Source organism: Hydra vulgaris, chromosome 04 (genome assembly GCF_038396675.1).
Source record: "Hydra vulgaris chromosome 04, alternate assembly HydraT2T_AEP".
NCBI classification, from domain to species: domain Eukaryota; kingdom Metazoa; phylum Cnidaria; class Hydrozoa; order Anthoathecata; family Hydridae; genus Hydra; species Hydra vulgaris.
In genome coordinates, this window is record NC_088923.1 from 5620890 (window position 1) to 5640402 (window position 19513).

At 28.4% G+C, this 19513-nt stretch overlaps 1 protein-coding gene across 2 annotated transcripts in view; it reads left to right on the forward strand.

The window, feature by feature from the left end:
• Positions 1-3997: 3997 nt before the first annotated feature.
• The window catches only part of LOC105843519 (quinolone resistance protein NorA), a 32803-nt gene continuing 17287 nt past the window's right edge, over positions 3998-19513 (forward strand). The window contains exons 1-2 of one of the 2 annotated variants that reach the window (XR_010637987.1): positions 3999-4087; positions 17185-17395. Coding sequence is in view for 1 of the 2 variants with exons in the window: in XM_065795312.1 (XP_065651384.1) it covers positions 4085-4087 (3 nt within the window). In the remaining variant the exon portion in view is untranslated. Of the gene's footprint in view, positions 4088-17184; positions 17396-19513 lie in introns of those variants that run through there. The other variant, XM_065795312.1, reaches the window with a different exon arrangement.

A 19513-nucleotide genomic window follows, 5' to 3' on the forward strand; every position in this document is an offset into this window, starting at 1 on the left:
CACTATATAATAGTCTAAGCAACTACCTCATTACTATTAATATACCCTGAGTCCTAAAAAAAGACTCCATATGTGGCCTCAACAACGCACACCAACAGTACAAACAGGTACAACATATATGGACAATATTGCTCTGTTGGTACGCAGATATTTTACAGCTGTTGATGGAATCAGCCTCTATGAGAGCTACTATAGAGTTCGGAAAACCTGATTAATAGCCGGCCTCAGTACCATAAAACCAAGTTTTAGAGCTGTACCCTCATTTGGAGATTATTGAATGAGTTGCCTAGTCATAAAAACAGAGACATTAGCAAAATCTATTTAATGAGTCAAGAAGATCCTGCATTCAACACCTTAATACTAACAATAATGGAACAAAAAAGAAAGAGACAGATAGCAGCGGAATAACAAAGTGGACGAAAGTGGTAAGAAACAAAAAGATTGAAAAGAGGTATAAAGCCAGAAGAAGACGGTAAGAATTCATACGAAAGTAGTACGATAAAGTCCATAGACACATTTACCGACGCAAGCAATTACTCAAAAGAGCTTAAGGCTGTTGTAATAGCTAGAGGTGTCATTATTGCTCCATGGTATCCTATTAGATATGCAATCTCTTAGACGCATAGATAACTAAAACATCCAAACATCGAAAAAATGATTTCGCTTTTTCTCCTTATTTATGCAAGATTTTTTTGATTTTTAAATTATGTTATTTGAAAACATAATCCAAAATTTAAAAGTTAAATTTGTGAAAGAAATTATTTGAAAAATATTTTTACAAAACTACAACTCCTACGTGACAGTGTGGCTTGGCAGAAAGTTGTAGCTTAGTGTTCAAGAAGCCCAGAGTTTTAACTGGAGTAACCATGGCAACCATCACAATGCAACCATCATTACACGTCGTTGTATTATTAGCGATTAAAGCGAGCGACGTCAAAAACCTTTTTCGGTGTGTGTGACTGGCAACGACATTAGGCAAACTCCAAACGTTTATATATTTATGCTCTTATTAGCTGAAGATACTTTTCATTCAAATTTTTTGAATTCGGTAAGTAACATAAACAGATGACATATTGGTTGATTCAACATGCTAGATTAAATGTTAAATTGCCTTTTTAAAAGTTTTTAAAAGTCTTTATATATAAATAATATGAGTTGAACAATATACTGATTTATTAACCGAACTCCTTTGAGTATCTAAAAGAATGATAAAAATTAATACAATAGTAATGGCAACAGCAAATTTTAAAGAAAGTGTTATTTTTGACGCAAAAATCTAAACAAGTTATAAAAAAGCAGAAATTTTTTTTTATAAAATTCAAATTGTTAAAAGGTTATGCTTAGCTTTTGCTAAAATTTTAAGAATATTTTTTGCTAGAAAAAAATATGTTTATTTTTCGGTTTTAGTCTCGGATTATATTACTTTGACTTTAAATAAATATCATTTTTTAAGTATCAATCTTCTGATAACATATAAGCATTAATAAATATTGTTCATTAAAAACTTGGACAGTGACAGTACTAAGCTATGTGACCCAGTAAACCAAGAGCAAGCAATTCATTTAAGCGATTCATTTATAAAATTAGAAGTGGGAAAATGAGCATTTCCAATAACGGACTCTCAGCGTCATGACTTAATTCCTAACAGTCCCCATTAAAATCTAGAGAAATCTAATAAAAGTTACCCCGAAGACGCAAAAAAACCGACATTTTCCCTTGGCCTGGAAAATAGTAGAAACATTGGTAATTTTATAGACTTATTTGAGTTGTTAATAAATTTGTTTATCCAAATACGATCTGACGCTAAAGGAGCACTTACAAAAAATTAATGAAAAGTAAATTGCTCAAAATTATCTGAGCCACGATATTCAAAATGTTATTTACATCGATGTTTAAAACATTTATTGATGAAAGTATACAGAGAGTTAAACAAATAATATATTACTGTCTTTTTGCTCGATTGTACCAGAGATGCAAGTCATGTTGAATAAATGTCAATAATGTTAAAACTTTGCAATTCCTCAATTGGAGCGATAGAGGAACATTTTGTTGGTTTTATTGCCGTTACGGAAACTACTGGAAAGCAGGACCGTTCCAATGAGATTTTAGAGGAAGGAGGGGTGAAGTATCTGTTTTATGCCAAATAAGACCTAAAAAAACAAATTTACCGACTAAGATCTGTAAAAAAAAAATTTTCTAAATTTGCAGACTAATTAATTTCCTAGGGAAGGAGGGGGGGTTAGACAACCCCTAAGAACTAGTATACTCAACATTAATCCTAGAGCATTCTTCACACCGCGCGGATGGTGTTGGTGGAATTTAATTTCAATAGATGTGGCTAATTCTTCTACAACAGCTAAAACATTTTTCGGCTTTATTAACAAAACCTACGTGCTCTTTTAAATAACACAAAAAAATTTTTTAAAGACGTGATGGGAGAGTAGAATAGGAACAGTAAAAGCTATAGTTTTGCCATTTGATAAAACTATCGATGCAGACATTATCTATTGACAAACATAAAAGTCTGAATGGATATCGGACTTCCTAAGACATCTGGACGTCCACTCGCCATCCGTCAGACATCTTAGACTCCAATATCCACCGAGGTAATATAATACATTCAAGGATAATAAAAATGTATTGAATCGACATAATAAAATACATAGTACCAGCTGGAGCCATTGAAAACAAAATGGGGATAAAAAAACTTTTGATGTATTTATATAATTAATTATATTTTATTGGTAGTACAAAAAAAGTCAATTCTGAAATTTTTAAATAAATTACAGATATTAAATTAGATAATGAATTGTTATTTTTCCGAACATCTTTAAGTTGGGCGCAATAGTCTATTAAAACCACTACTACTGTTGCCATGGATGATCGCAGTTTTCAGTAAAGAGGTTTGCAGGTTTACTTACATCGTGTTTATGGAGATAATATTCACTTGGTGAAACTGTATTGATAGCTTCTTTGTTCAATAAATCTTCTAGCATGCATGGGTTAATAAAATTTCTCTAAAATATGCTTTGAAGATTTTAAGTTTGCGATGACATTTGCTTGTTTTATTTGACATATTCAAGTTTGCAATAGCATGCTTTCACGAGCAGATAATTTATCATTTGATTGTGGTTTAAAAATCTTATAATATTTTTCTCCTTCGTGTATTGATACATTACAGTAGCTGCGCTAATATTTTTTCCGTGAACCTATACTTAAAAAAGAAAGAAATTAGATATAGCTCATACCTATATGTTTAAGGTATGATCTATACATAAAACTTGTAATTTTAGGTTTTATAAAATAAATAAAAAGATATTTGTGAGCACATTAAGAATAATGTATACTATATATTTTTGCAACTAGAGAACCAAAACATTTTAGTTGAAAATAAATAAATAAATATGATGACATTCGCTACAATTTAGAAAGAACTAATTATAACATTTATATTTAGGCAAAATAAATTTCCTAAATAATGATAACAATTTCGTTGAGCAAAACCATAATCGACGGTTTCCCAAATTTTCTTATCGGCAAGGTAAAAAGAGGTCTTTTTTTAGCTTCCTTCATTTTGTTTTTATTGAAAATATTTTTAAACGGCGATAAGGCAGTCATAATAAACAAAAAAGACAAACTTGAATGCATGTTTTATAAAATGACGTCAGCCAATACCTTTAAATTTATTTGAAGGGCTTATTGTGAAACAATGACAAGCCACAAAAACAAATATTTGAGAAAAATGACTTTTAAGTTTTATTTAAATCTATAAAATCAGTGCTTACGTATTATTCTCTCAAATTTATACATCATAATGGGTATTATATATTGGACAAAAAAATAAATAAAAATTGCGTATACTATTTATGATTATAAAAATGATAACTCATTTTTGAAAAAAGTTTGACTTGCCATTGTTTCACAATAAGCCCTTCATTTTTGTTTGCTTAAGTTTGGTTTGAAAAATATTTTTTCTCAAAATCAACTGTAAATAGTTATTTTTGTTGACTTTTTTAATTTTTTATTTAAATAGATTGATTTAAAAAAGCAGAATATTTTCAATGGTTGTTTCCTAATCAAGAAAATGGTAAAAAATAAGTTTAAAAATTTTAATAATATTTTAAGTGTTGATGTTATAATAATTATTATTATATTGTTTTAAGAATAGCGCTTTTTTTAATTTAAATATTTTTGATTCAAGTAACACGAGATAATTTATATTTTTAGAATCAGCACCTAACAACATAGTTACGTAACATAAACTCATCTTATATGAAGATTTTTTAACATTTAAATTAAAAAAAAAAATAAGGAACATAAGAGACATATAGCTTACAGAACTGTATCAAATTATACAATTATATCAAAGCGTAATTTTAAAACTTAGTTAACCATCAAGCAAAAAATTATTGGAACAAAACGGAAATGTTTTTTTTAAATGAACTATTTAGTTGATTAAAGTAGCCGTGGCGCAGTGGTAGCGCACTCAGAAACGTAAGATCCCTAGTTCAAACCCCACCTCCTGGTAAGTTTCGCAACATCGGTTGGGGAAAAGGCATGAACTTCCCATTAAATGCTCTTCCCCGGTGCCCTGTGATAAGACCGTAAGGACTTCTTGGGGCACCAAATATTAAAAAATATATACATTTTTTATCAAAGTTCGATTATAAAATAAAAAGAATAATAAAATTAAAAAGTTTTATACGACAACACAACTATATAAAACAGATCACTTTTAAATATATTAAAAAATAAAAGGACCAGTATTAAACATTTTAAAGAATAAAAGGGCCACTTATTTATTTACTTAAGTATATCAAACAACAATAAACCTCTTATAAATGTATCAAACAATAAAAGGACAATTTATAAATATACCAATAAAATATGGATAACATAGATATATAAATTAAATAAAAGAAAACGTTGTGTACACTAAAAAATAAAAACTATTTAAAAATAATAATATTTTTTAGTAGGTTAAGATGGTACAACATTGAAAAAAAAACAAGAAAAACTAAATTTTTTTGAATTTTTTATTTTTATGTGGAATATATATAATAAGTTTATTAAAAAGCGTTTATTCAAAGTTTCAGAGCTTTTCTTTTCTTAGCGAAAAATATCTCAAGATATGAGCTCTCTGACCCTTTTTTTCTTAGCAACGGAGAAACTAAATTTTTAACTAGGTTACTCTCCCAAAAAAAAATTTCAATTATATAGCAGTTTTCAAATCTTGGATACTTTTTATTTCTTGATACTATATCTATATTTTAGGGTTTTATAGTTTTTCGAAGATATTTTTTTTCAGGTCATATTTATTTGCTTTCTCGCAAACTTTAAAACACAATTTTTTAGATTACCTTTATTGGCTGAAAATTGAAAGTCTAAAAATTTTAGTGCTTGATCAAAATACCTATTAAATTCATTTAACAGATGGATTTTTTTTAATGGTCTATAAACCTTTATTTTTCGATTTCAATCTCTGCAAACCTCAAAACTTATTATTTAGTTAGATATTAATAAGTAGGGAGAGTGGGGAGAAATGGTCCACCATTTTTACTTTTTTACTAAAAGTTACATAAAAACATAAATAAAAACAACTCAGGGATGTTTGTTATATTTCTCAATAGAGTGACCATTTATTTCAAAATATAGTCTACAAAAAAAATTAAAATTATCATACATAAGAAAAAATAAAAAATAAAAAACACCACCCCAATATGGGGAGAAATGGACCACGCAGGGCATTTTATGTTATTCACTGCAGCCATTTCAAGGGAAAGAGCACGAACACTTTTTGTTGTTAGGCCATAAAACATATTTGAGCACCTGGCCAGGTATGTTGCTAAACAATTTTTTTGCTCTGCAGTAAATATCAGGCTGTGCTGATATTTACTGCAGAGCAAAAAAATTGGCTAGTTTGGTTACTTTTTGCCTTTTTAATGTTGTTAATCAGTGTTGATCGGGCAACGTTAAATTCTTTTGCCGCTTGTCGAACTGTCATGCCCTTCTCAACAGCAGTTACAGCATCTATCATAACTGACTCTTGAACTTTGCCTTTGTCAGTCTTCCTTATTAAACTTGAGGCATTATAAAACGGAAAAAGAAAAAATATATATTTGTCATTAACTATGTTTTGACTTTTAAAAATCTAGATTAGATCTAGAGCTAGATCTACTTAAAATAGAACCAGCATTAATAATTAACAAATTTATTACAGTAAAGATAAGACATACATCTATATAGATTCAAAGTGCTAATTATAAGCATATCATCCCTATAGAAATCTACTGCCGTTCATGAGTCAAATGAATGGATAGAAGCGGACCTCTTGTGGACCATTTCTCCTCACTGGTACCTGAATTGGTTAAAACACTATAAAATTTTTATTTATTGAATTTGTAAGGCAAAAGTTATAAATTATTATAAACAAATGTTGGTTTTACAACAATACAAACTTATCTTGAATTCTGATGTAGATCCAATGAAATATAGACGTTCAAATTGGTTAAGAAAATACTTGTTTTGTGACTGAAAAATTTCCGTATGCAAATAAAAAACGTGCATAAGAATTAAGGAAAAGGAAATGGTTTTTTAAAAACATCTCATGTTACTGAAGTTTTTTTATTCTGGTCCATAACAATATAGTGTTTAAAAATTAGCTTTAAAAATAGTTTACTTACTTTAAAAATAGTTTACTTACTTTAAAAATTTAACAATATAGTGTTTAAAAACACTAGCTTTAAAAATAGCAGGGGGTATCCATTTCTCCCCGCTGTCCATTTCTCCCCACTCTCCCCTAAGTGTTCAAAATAATAAACCATGTTGTAATGACTAACTCAAAATTAACTCAATTTTGAAAAATAATCTATAAGGTATATTTTGAGGTAGTTTTTCGTAATTATGAATTTAATAATAATTAATTTTGATTTTTTTTTTGATTTTTTAGTTAAAATTCTTTGGGGTAATCATTATTTAAAAGAATTATGTTATTTTGGGAGTTGTACCACTTTAAATAATTTTATTCTAATATTGTGATTATATGAGACAGATTAAGAAAACATTGCAAAAAATAATTATTGCTACCAATAAATACATATTAGGAGCAGCAGTTATGGCGTAGTGGTTAGAGTTCTAGTTAAGAGCCAAGTGGATCGTGGTTGGATGCAAGGCTCTAGCCCAATAGGTGACATTTGTAAGGAAGAAGGCGAGAACTTCTTGGTTATATTCTGCTCCACGGTTAATTTCTTCTCTGTGATAAAACTGATATATCTTCTTGGAGCACCTTAGTAAAATTAAAAAAAAAAGTTTTGCATATATATGATGCAGATTTTCTAACACCTTACATATTTAGGTCTTATTTGGGAATATTAAATATTCAACTAAGACCTTTTAAATTTTTTTTAAAGAAGTGCCAAGCGACTAGTTATCTTTTTTGATGAAAATCTATAAAGTAAGCTTCACAAAGCGGAACTCATAAAAAGAAATAGAATTTAAAAAAAAATTTTCTAAATATATTTAGATCCCTTGAGATCAATCTTGACAATGTAAAAAAGGAATTTTATGACATAAATAATATTAGAAAGATATACAGCTACTTTGGGACTGAAATAGTACTAAATATTATTGACTATTCTTTTTAGGAAATGCAAACGTTTAATTTTATTATTTAGTTTTGTTAAAGATTTCAAAAAATAAAAGAGGAAATTACAAAAATTTAAAAATCAAATTAAATAAATTAGTTACAGATTACGGATAAAATTATCCCTGATTACTTATTACGGATGAAATATCTCCTGCACATTGCACGCTATTGCACAAACCGTCTCTGAAATTATTGAGAAAATCTTTTTTATAAATTTTTAACTTCTTATTTAAATAAGATGCCTTTTCTGAGCAACTAGCATAGCTAACTCCTAAATACAAAGTGTTTATTTCCATACTTTCTTCTTTTTTCAAAAGTACTAAAATGCGTTATGTACAACAGGATATACAATTATTTTAAAAAATATGTATGTTATTTATGTTAAACAGTTTTAAAAAAGTCACTTTAAAGAAAACTGTTTGATCTTACCAATGATATATTTAACGGTTTAAAAAAAATTTGGCTGAAAATTGTAATGCACAACTAGGGAGTGCTGCGCTTTAACTTAAAATTGTTGTTGTGTTATCTAAAAAATTGTAAAAAAGGAATACCTTATAATTTAATTGCCTGAGAATATAATCAAAAAACTCACGGTGTTCCCCGGATCAATATTTAAACCAATAATCAATATTTATTTATTAGTTGTTTTTTATCTAATCGTCTGAGCTGTTCTTAATCAACTTAACAAAATGATTGAAGTTTACATTGCTTCAAAGTTATGTAATTACACTTTTTTTGATGACGTTGTCTTTTCGATTTCAAATATAAAAAAGATGTAAATAATGGGTCTTAATAATTGGTTTATAGAAAAAAAAACTTTTCTTGAATATTGATAAAACAAAGTTTTTTAAATGTTATATTTTAATTTTACATAATCTTAGAAATCTGAAAAAATATTTACCATAATCAATATTAAAATAAAAACTTTATTTACAAAAAAAATATTTAGTTTTTTTTTACAAACATTTTATTCAAAATAATCAAGTTATTGAAAAACAAAATTTCAAAAAATTCGAATTTATATAGAAAACAAAACATCTTATGCATATAAATATGTATATAAATGTAAATAATGTGTATATCATGCAGATAAATGTGTTTGAGCGCTCGATAAAGTTTAAACGCCGTTCAGAAAAATTCAACTAAAAAAAATCGGCGAAAAACATAACAAAATAAACAAACGAGAAAACAACTATTTTTAAACTTTATTTTTTTGTAGGTTAAAAAAGATTAAAAGCAGTTTAATGATTTTAATGCACAACTGTTGCGTGATAGGACCATGGTCATCTCCTAGAATAAATACTCAATCATCTAAAACATAACCACCAACATCATCTACATCAACATTGCCATCAGAACTGAAGTTTTAATAAAAATTAAAATAAAAAATTCCAAATTATCATACTAGGAAATATATTTGTATTAAATAATATTGTATATAATTTTTAAATTAAAGTTATCGTGCCTTCATCAAATAAACTGTCATTGCTGGAACTTAAAAATTCTTCGCTGGTACAACTTTCGTCATCCTTACAACTTTCTTCACTGTCGGTCATTTTCAATGCCAAATATATAAAAACAATATACCAAAAGATAGAGAAAAAAAGTGCTCTATTTAATGCTACCATTTTTAATGAACAAACAGCGGTATTTTGCTGTAAATAGTCATAGTTTCAAGGACCATTTTTAAAGCTACGATCGTGGCTCTTCGCGCTCTGACGGTATAGCCACGATCGTGGCTCGTCGCGCTCAAAGGGTTAAAAATTCTTTTCGTTAATACATCATCATATTAACTAATATAGTTTTTCCCTTAATCCTTCCGCTAAAAAATATAATTATGTAAATAAATTTATACTAATCAAAACAAACATGTCAGCTAGTGTAGGGTGCAGGTGGACACGTTTATATATTTTTGGCTTTAAATTTTCAATTCAAAAGCATTTTTAATAAAAAAAAACCAAACAACAATTATTAGTGTCAGGAATACCGGGATCCTGGTATTGGGAACAATTTAGACTTGCCGAAATGCCGGTATTGAAAATGTCGAATACCGTTATTTCGGTATTCGAAATAATCTGACCATTCGAAATAATTTTACCAATATAATGCAATGTAATTTTACCAATATAACGTTTTCTATGATTTTTACAATAAAAAGGTATTTGCATTATTATTTCTTAATGAGAAAAAACAACAATCTAGTATTCAATGAAATATTTAAAAGTTTAATCAGAGTATGAGTTTTACATTTTATTACCGTGTTTCTAACTTTTTAAAAATTAGTATTTTATACCGATAGGAATATTCAAGATTTTGAGGAGCATTCCAAACCAAATGATAAAAATTTACCAAGGCTTTATTTTCTAAGAGAAATAGCAGAAAAGTGTGCTAAGTGCAAGTTGTGTAAGAGAATAATAAAACACATGGAGGTTCTACAAGCGGTTTTCATAACCATTTAAAAACAATTCATGAAATCAATTTACTGAAAAGAGATGTAGGTGGCACCACTTTTTTATTGTCGGTATTACCACTGATGGCGCTACAATTATGATAAAGGTTGGCAGGTTAATTGAAACACATCAACATCAAGCTATATTTAGCGCATGGAATTTAGTTGGCTGTTATCAGCGTAGTCTACAAAAAATCTATCAATGAAGTTAGCCTGCATAATGAAGAAGTCATTGTTACATCAGTACATCGTTACATCAATACCCAGATTTGTAAAAATGCATGATTTCACAAATAGCAACAAATTAATTGATGAAGATTACGAAAATGAATCGGTATTTTCTCATAATCTCCACTAAAAATAGTTCTTTTTTTCCTGGTAGATCAGCAATTAATACCATTAATTAAGAAAGTTCGTATTGTGGTCAAAATATTTCAAACATCGCCTACAAAAAATATAAATAAGAGTTTGGGAAAAAATTGTCTCTGGTTTCAAGACTCAAAAACTCGATGGAATCGTTTGGTGTCTATAATAGAACGTTTCAACAAGTTAAAAAGTTGTATTAAAAAGAGTCTAATAGATTTAAAATCACCTATTTTGTTTTCAGATGTCAAAATTTGAAATGTTGTTGGATATCCATTCAGTTTTACTTCCCATCAAGTCTACAGTTGAAGCAGCCTGCCGACGCAACTTTGTTATCTGCAGATGCTCCCATTCAATTCATGATGAAATCGATAACTGAATATTCATGTTCATTAAGTTATGAATTAAAAGCAGCTATAAGTACGTATTCTTGAAAGATGAATACGTGTTGAAAGAAATATCACGTGTTTTGCAATATTTACACAATGCAAACTGCAAGAAAAATCTAAACAATAATAAAGCCAATAGATATTATAAACTATTTTCAATCATTACCGAAGCTGCAATTCTAAAAGCTATTGTTCTACAGACACAACGTCTAGTAGTGACGGATCCAGGATTTTTTGATGTTTGAAATAGCTAACTCCCAGACATAAAGCAAACTCCAAACATTTGTATGTTTAGACTTATGTCAAATAATAAGGCTTTGCGAAAACGAACAAAAAAGCCCTTTAACTTTATCCCCTTCCCCCCCCCACTCACACACCCTAAACGTGAGGGGCAACAAGTTGATAAAATATTTTTTGTACTATTCTCAATTAGACTTATTTTATTGATAAATATTAAATTTCTTAGTATCATAGTATTATCTCTCCGCGTTCAAAAACTATGACCATATAAAGTTTAAACTCTCCTCAATTTTTAGGGGTTTCAAATTTTATATGGTCATAGTTTTTGAACGCTGAGAGATAATACTATGAAACTTAAAAATTATGGGTGAGTATAGGTCTAGTTATAGAGAATAGTACAAAAAATATTTTACCAACTTGTGGCCCCTCACGTTTGGAGTGTATGGGGAGGGGGATAAAATCAAAGAGTTTTTTCGTTCCCAGCCTCCAATCATCGCAATCTTTTATAAAGCCTCATTATTTGACATTAGTATTTACATACAAATGTTTGGAGTTAGCTTCATTCTAGAAGTTAGCTATCAACCACCAATAAATCCTGGATTCGTCACTGATGTCTGGTTGTGGTCAACTTGCATTATGAAGCTGCACCTGTAGCAATATCATCTACTTCAGCAAACGTTTCAAATAAAGATACAAACATGATATTCAATGTTGATGATGATAAAGATGATCAAAGAAATAAAATACCTCTGACTTTACAAGGAAAGTTGGAGAGGGCAACAAACAATTTGCACCAAATTACCTGAAAGTGAAATTAACCAAAATAAAAATGGTCTCACACGCTTAATAAAAAATAAAATGTCATTTTTTGGCAAATGGCATTAGAGGCAAAGACTTAACTTTATTATATAATTGTTTATTAAGTATTTAACCAACCAGTGTAAAATCGGAGAGAGCTTTTTCGGCAGCTGGCTTAATCTGAACCAGAATTCCGTCAAGGATGAGAGATAATTCGCTCAACAATATATATTTTCTGAGGTTTTATATCAACAACCAACTGGAGAAAAAGTAGAACCTTAAAATTTTATGTTTTCTTCCTTTTTTTTATAATTAATATATAACTAACATTTTACTGAGTTTTATGTCCTTATTTTTTATTCTTTAAATAAATAAATTTAGTTTTTTAAATTGCCAAACCATTTTTTAGTTAAATTATTTATTCATTTGTTTTATGATAAGAAAAAAAGTGGTACCGGTACTAATACCAGAATCCCAGTAGATTAAAAATTTTCAATACCGAAATAACTGTACTTGATTTTTGTTCCGGTATTCCCAACCGTAATAATATGTTTGCTGATGGTTTTAACTTATTTCTTACTTATAATAACATTATGACACTATTTAAACATAAAACTAGTCAAAAATTTTAATTGTTTTTAGATAAAATAAACTATCGTTAAAAACTTATAAAACTAAATGAACTTTTTTCCATCTTTATGGCAATAGATACCTACTGCCAATTATTGTCTTTTCGTTTTAACAATAATGTGCTTCTTAAAAAAGAGTTATATTGATTTTTAGATGTCTACATCTTATCTGGAATAAAAACATTGTTTTCTTGTGCGTAGTTATTTTAAATGGTATAGGTAGTAAACGTAACTTAAGTACGTTATTTACGTAAACGTTTTTTCTAAAACAAATCTTACAAAACTTACGAAACAACGTATTACCTTATTTTACTTCTCTTTAATTCATCGTCATATTGTTTATGCAATCGCTTTTTGGGTTAGCAATAATGTTACCTTGTAAACCCCAATGATTTCACAAGTCTTTTGTGGTCTTATAATTTTTAATAACCGTTTTGCTCATGCGAAGCCTTTTTTTGTATGAAATGAAAGCTCGCAGTATATTGGACCTTAATGCTTTTTGTTTCACGTATAAATGTAAATTATACCACCGCCCATTTCCTCAAAACATTAAGAAGATTTAAATTTTATTTTTTTATGTTTTTGTAGCAGAATTTTTTAACAGACTTAAAAATAAAGTTTTGTTAAGGTGACAGTACCCCAAAAAATGGGCAAAAAACTTTCAAAATTAAAACAATCAAGGATATCAAGCAAAATATATTCAGAATAAATATTCACACAAAAATTCTTTTTTAAAAAAAATGAAAGAGTGTATGTATTATTTAAATTAAGTTAGTAATTGTTTATAGTTCTTTTTAATATATCAATAGATCTTATATTTTACGTATTTGTGTCAAGAATCGAGTACCACAAGAGTGGCCTCTAACATGTCAGATTTTATAACTGATCTTAATAGAATGTAGTAATTACTTACAGCGTGTTTTGTTTCATATTTATGATTAATTAAGGACAACTACTTCATAATTGCGTAGTTTGTAATTAAGAATGTGGATGACATTATCAAATGCATTAGAAAATTTCCGGTGTATAACTATTGTTTTCAAAATCATTCAAAACTTGATTAGCAAGAATAATTGTTGCATGGATCGTGGAACGATTTATTTGGAAGCCAAACTGTTTATGATAATGAGAGTTTTATAAGAAATTTTTTTATAATAACTGTACAGCTCTTGAATTTTGGATATATATAATTGTCTGTAGTTTGATTATATATAATTATCGCTTTCATCTCTTTTATCTTTTATCGCCTCTTTTATATATTCTAATTATTTTTGCTAATTTTTACTGCTCAGAAAACATGCCGTTTTTAGGAGAAAGATTACAAATTATAAAAAGAGGCTTTTTAAAAATATCAGAGAACTCTTTTACACCATCAAAGTTTATTTCATCAAGACCCGTACTAATTTTTTTTCAGCATACTAAATGCTAACCTACTCTCATCAAAGAAATTTTAAAAACATGTCACTTTTTTCTATTTTTTTGTGATAGGCCTAATTTTATTTTTAAGGTATTAAAAAACAAAAAAGTTAAAATCATTGCAGCGTGTAACAAAAATATATGTTGAAATTTATGGAATTTAAATGTTGATTAGATAAGTTTGAATACTCAGGGTTGTTCTTTAACTTGTCTTTAATGAAGTCAACAATAAATTATCTTTTGGTAAATTTTATTAAAGAAGATTACTGACCAGTAGTCATACAAGCAGTTTGTAAATAAACATTAAAGAGTCTGGATGATCGTATCATTCTTGCAAATATAGTTCGGCTAAATGCTATATTTAGCCGAACTATATTTGCATTTCTTCAACAGAAAAGATAAAAGTATAATGTGCTTGGAAAAGTTTACAACGATGGAATAACAAATGGTTATTATACTTTTAATCAAGTTTTCCGAGTTTTTAAAACGATTACAAATAACTTGAGCCTCAGTGTGGCACTCATTGCAACCGATTTACCGGATATGCTATCATTTTCAAAAATTCCTTGTCGTTATATACTTAAATGTCCACATCATTTGAACAATAAAGTTTCAGGTAATTTAGAAATATTTTGGGGAAATTTATCCTAATATTAAAAAATTTGAAAAATAAATATATCGAAAAAGAGAAAAATCTGTTAATTGCAAAAAACGTTTGAAGAATGTTAGTATTTATGTTATGAATACAGGTAGGTGATTGTCGCGAAGATTAATTTTATTTGAAACTACGGTTGTTGATAAAAGTACAAAAATAAGCCGTCTTATATTTACAGAAGAATACCCTAATAATTTAAAAAAGTCCTCACAACAGTCCTCAATCAATTACAATGCACAGTGTGCCCAAAATGTGATTTTTTGTAAAAAATTTATAACTTCGTTAATTTTTTTTTTTAATTTCAAAAATTTAGTAAATTACTTTTTTGGGTCTATAATTCTGATTCTGAGGTTAAGTTTTACGTGTGTGCACTCTGACCCAGGGAATGGGGGGACGGTGGGGGAGGGAGGGGCGCCAAGTGTCATGGCCCCACTTTTCTAGATTTTTTAAATAAAATTGAAAATATAATTTAAAAGAATATATTTTTTTAAAAACTTGTCTCCAGCCGCTCCCACCCCATATAACAAATAGCGCCGGGATCCTTTTGACCAACAAGCTATTAGCAGGCTAAGTTGCTATAGGAGCACTTACATGATTCTGGCATGTGGTATGACTAAGATATGGGTAATCACTGACTTTTTGGAAAAAGATATCGTATCATATTTTGAGTTTAAAGTAGTTTAATATTAAACACAAATATGAAACATAATAAACACAAATATACACAGATTATTAGTCTTATTGATTATCTACATTCTTAAGTTACCATATTTTCATCAACTAAGTACGTTGTTCTTATCTACTTTACACCCTCTCGCGATATGTCTAACATTTTTTAGCATTTTCGACATTGCAAAAGTCTTTCTTAACTGGCTTTTTATCTCTATTGAATGCGTTCTTAATAAGTCTAAAGCAAATGCATTTACTTCAGATTAAATATTAAAGTAAATTCATTTACTTCAGAATAAATACACATGACATGTCACCTGTATTTATTTTCAATTTTATCTGTCTTTCCTTACAACTTGTTCATGATTTTTAAGTTTTTATCTATGGTGAACCCATAAAGTATGTATGCTAGGTCATTAGTATATTTCTGAAACGATTGCAGTAGTGGCAAAAAGCTCCAAAATCACCTACCAACAAATCTACTATTTTGCCATCAACCATACGCATCTCTAATTTTAAAATTATTTGTAAACCATTTTCTAAAAGAATAGGCTGAGTTTCATTTTTAGATAGTTAAGTCAGAGTTGTTTTAAAATACTCCTTTACAATATCCCTAGTTTTTTTTTGCTTTCACCAGAGTAAGGTCTGCCAAAATACTGGTATACGTGTACTGGTATTGTTGGAAGTTTTACTCCTTCCTCCTTCCCACATTTTTTTTCACAAGTTGGGACAAGTGATCTGACTTATCTACTCCCTGATTCCCTGATCATTTGTAGGTTTTAACAAGATTTATTGTAGGTACGTTTTTCGGGTTTTTCGGGTCACTGAATTAAATGATAATGTATTGCAAAAAAGTAAGAAAAAAAGATACTTGAAAAATTCAAACAAAGTCAACACCTCAATTTTTACCATTTTTATCTTCCGTGCTCCTTTAGCTTGTGTAATGGTGATAATGATGCTGGTGCAGGTTTCCCTGGTAGTTTTATCCTAGCTTCCTTTCTTTTTTTGACCACAAATTGATCGCAAGTTTATTTTGTTTCAACTTTGAATATTTTTGTCTTTCGATTTGCTTCAAAATTTTTTAGATGTTTTTTTTTTTTTTTTTTTATCTCCTAGAGTTAGATTCTATCTCACTTTGATTGTTTTTAGAATTAACTTTGATTTTTCCAATGAACATAATTTGATGTTCAAAGTTATTAAAATTCCTTTTAACCCTCTTTTTTTATCAATAACATTTTGACATAAGTTATCAATAGGTATTCTTGAATCATCCGTAAAAATTGATTTTCAAAATCACGCCGGACTGTGGAACTTTTACTCATGAAAATAGAAAGTCTATATTATATGAAATAACTGAGTTTATTTGCAGCCTTCTGTGGTCATTTTTTCCCCGTCATTTTGTTTATAATCAAAGAAATATATTTTCACATAATTTAGAATTTCAAGTCCAAACAAACCATACACAAAATATATGTTTATAGTTTAATTTTGTTTTTTATAATTCACAAACTAAATATCATTTCCAGATCCTGATAGAAATTTTTTTTTAAATTCATGGACTAGTTTTTATTGTATATCACTTCAAAGTTATTGTTAAAAAACCGTAGTGGTGCCATTTTAGGATATTTTGCTTGTAAGACAAATTATCATGTATGATGCCTAATTTTTTGTTTTATTTATAACCACACATAATGGTTATGCATTTTATTGATAAAACGAAAACAAAAATGTTTACCATAAATTCTGTTTTGTTTATATTTAACAATAATAATGGTTTCATTTAATTTAAAAATTGATTGTTTGTCAAAATAATCATTTTTATTGAAATTAAAGAAGAAGTACAGTCTTCTATAATAACAGGCTTTGATATCGCGGTAAAAACTATTAAATTTTCACTTTTACTTTTATTTATATGTCTTTATATTGGGTAGGGTGTAATGGCAGTCTACGTTTTCTAATAAATATCTTTAATAAAGACGAATATAAAAGGAAAACCAAAAATTGTTAAAAGATAATTATATTTTTCGTATTTCAAATTTCATTAAGAATATTAATGTAATATTAAATAGTATCAATAACAAGGAGAACCATAACCATAAAGTATATATCTATATATTAGAAAGATAACTGTACTTTTTTTTTGTTTTGCTTACAGAAAAATAACTTAAAAAAAAGGTAACAATAAAAAACACCAACAAAAATTGATTCACGCAATAAAAAGGTTTAATCAAAATATTTTAACAGAGTAAATATTTATAAATTTAAACATATTCATAAACAAAAAGGCTAAATTTCACATAAATTATGATAGTTTTAGTATTTTCGTTTTAGATTTCTTTAGCAAAATATTAGAATATATTCTGCATTGTTTTTTTGTGTTTTGAATTTATATTTAGCTGCTATGAATTGAAATTGAGTAACACAAAATGTTCTGCATAAAGGGCCAGATGCAACTTGAAAAAAAAAGGAATTTTGAGTCTGCCTCTGTTTAGGCTGTTCAGATAACTTCCAAATTTATAATAATAATTGGTAGCGTCATCGTAAATTTTTATTTTGCTTTTTTTTGCACATAGCCAGCTACGTAAACTATAGCCACTAATGTTGATAAATTAACTGAACTTTTAAGATCTTGTATATTATCCAGCAGTTCTTTTTCATCAGTAGAAATATCTCTACAACCTGTGTTACAAGTATGATCATCGATACCATCAACAGAAATGTCAGGAATTCAACATGCAAAGTTGTAATATCAACTTAGTATGTTGAATACTAATTTGTTCAATTACAGATCTAGGGTTATAAAGTAAGTACCTCCAGATCCCTGAAAAAAAGCTTTTTCAAGTAGATCTATTGAAAAGCTTTTTCAAGTAGATCTATTGAAAACCAACCTAATAAGACATACTTTGCTCCATTACTCAACAAAGTTTCTACAAGATCAATGAAGCCATAACATGTATGCATTGCTATGCAATGAAGCCATAACATGTATGCATTGCTAGTATCTAGCGTAAGCTGTTTTACACGCTTACCTTTAGGTTTCATAAAGTTTGACAGTTCCGCAATATCTCGTAGCAGTTGTAATTGTTGATCATCAACTGAGTGGATTTCTCCACATAATTTATTTCTAAACCGAATACCAGCACCAGGTGCTTTGACATTAACAACATTCCAAAAAGAAATAATTTTTTCAATAAATACAGCAGTACCTTCAAATGTTTTATTTTCAATCTCTGGATGTGTTCTTAATGCAGCTACTGTTTCTTTGCAAAAAACAGACAAACAAAACTTTACATATTGTCACTCTATTTGTTTTGGATAAACTGATTTAGGTGTAAGCTTAGAGAGTTTAAAAAGATTATTGCACTCAGCTTTATATAAAGTTTCTCAATCACTCCACTTTGTCAAAGCCACTTCCCATTGTTCAAAAATTAAAGCTCGCCAATCTTTTCTGTCAACCAATTGTTTCGTATAGATTTAATAGAGTCCTTAAGAAAACTGTGACTTATTTCGAAATATTTCGTTCGGTCAACGGCATTTTATTTATAATAATTTCACATAATACCAATCGCGTTTGAAAGTGTCTAGACTTGACATTTTAAATGATAAAAATAATAAATTCGATCATCAATTACTTATTTTGTGAGTAAAAGTGTGGTGTCTGCGATATCAATTTTTTAAAATTAAATTTGGTTGGTATTTAGAAAAAACAAATAAAAGTTGAGGTTCGGGTTTTTAAAAAAAATATCCATAACTTTGATAAAAATGCGATGTTAGAAAACTAACAGTGTTTTCAATAGAAGAAACTTTAAAGAAAACTCAAAAAATTTTAATTAAAAGAAACGCACTACAATAAAGCTAAACTATTCGACTAATAAAAAAAAAACACATACGAAATTTTTTAGTCCCTGTGTAATAAGGACAGTAAAAACAAATATATATTAAATTTATCTAAAAAATATCTTATTAATTAGTTATTATATTTTATCGTTACGATGGAAAAGAAAAATTGTCATGATTTTAAAAACAAAAACGATGCAAATAACAAAATAAGTAAATCGATTATATCAATAAACATAGTTCGCGATATATTTCAAGAAATGTTTGCCAAACAACAGAAAGACATCTTCAACCTCATAAGCGGAAATCTAAAATTAACAAATGATAGAATTGACGAAGTACTTAAAGAAGCAACTAAATATAAAGAAAGAAAGGAAATGATAGATAAGGAGAACCGAAAATTTAAAGCTGAGTTAAAAAAAA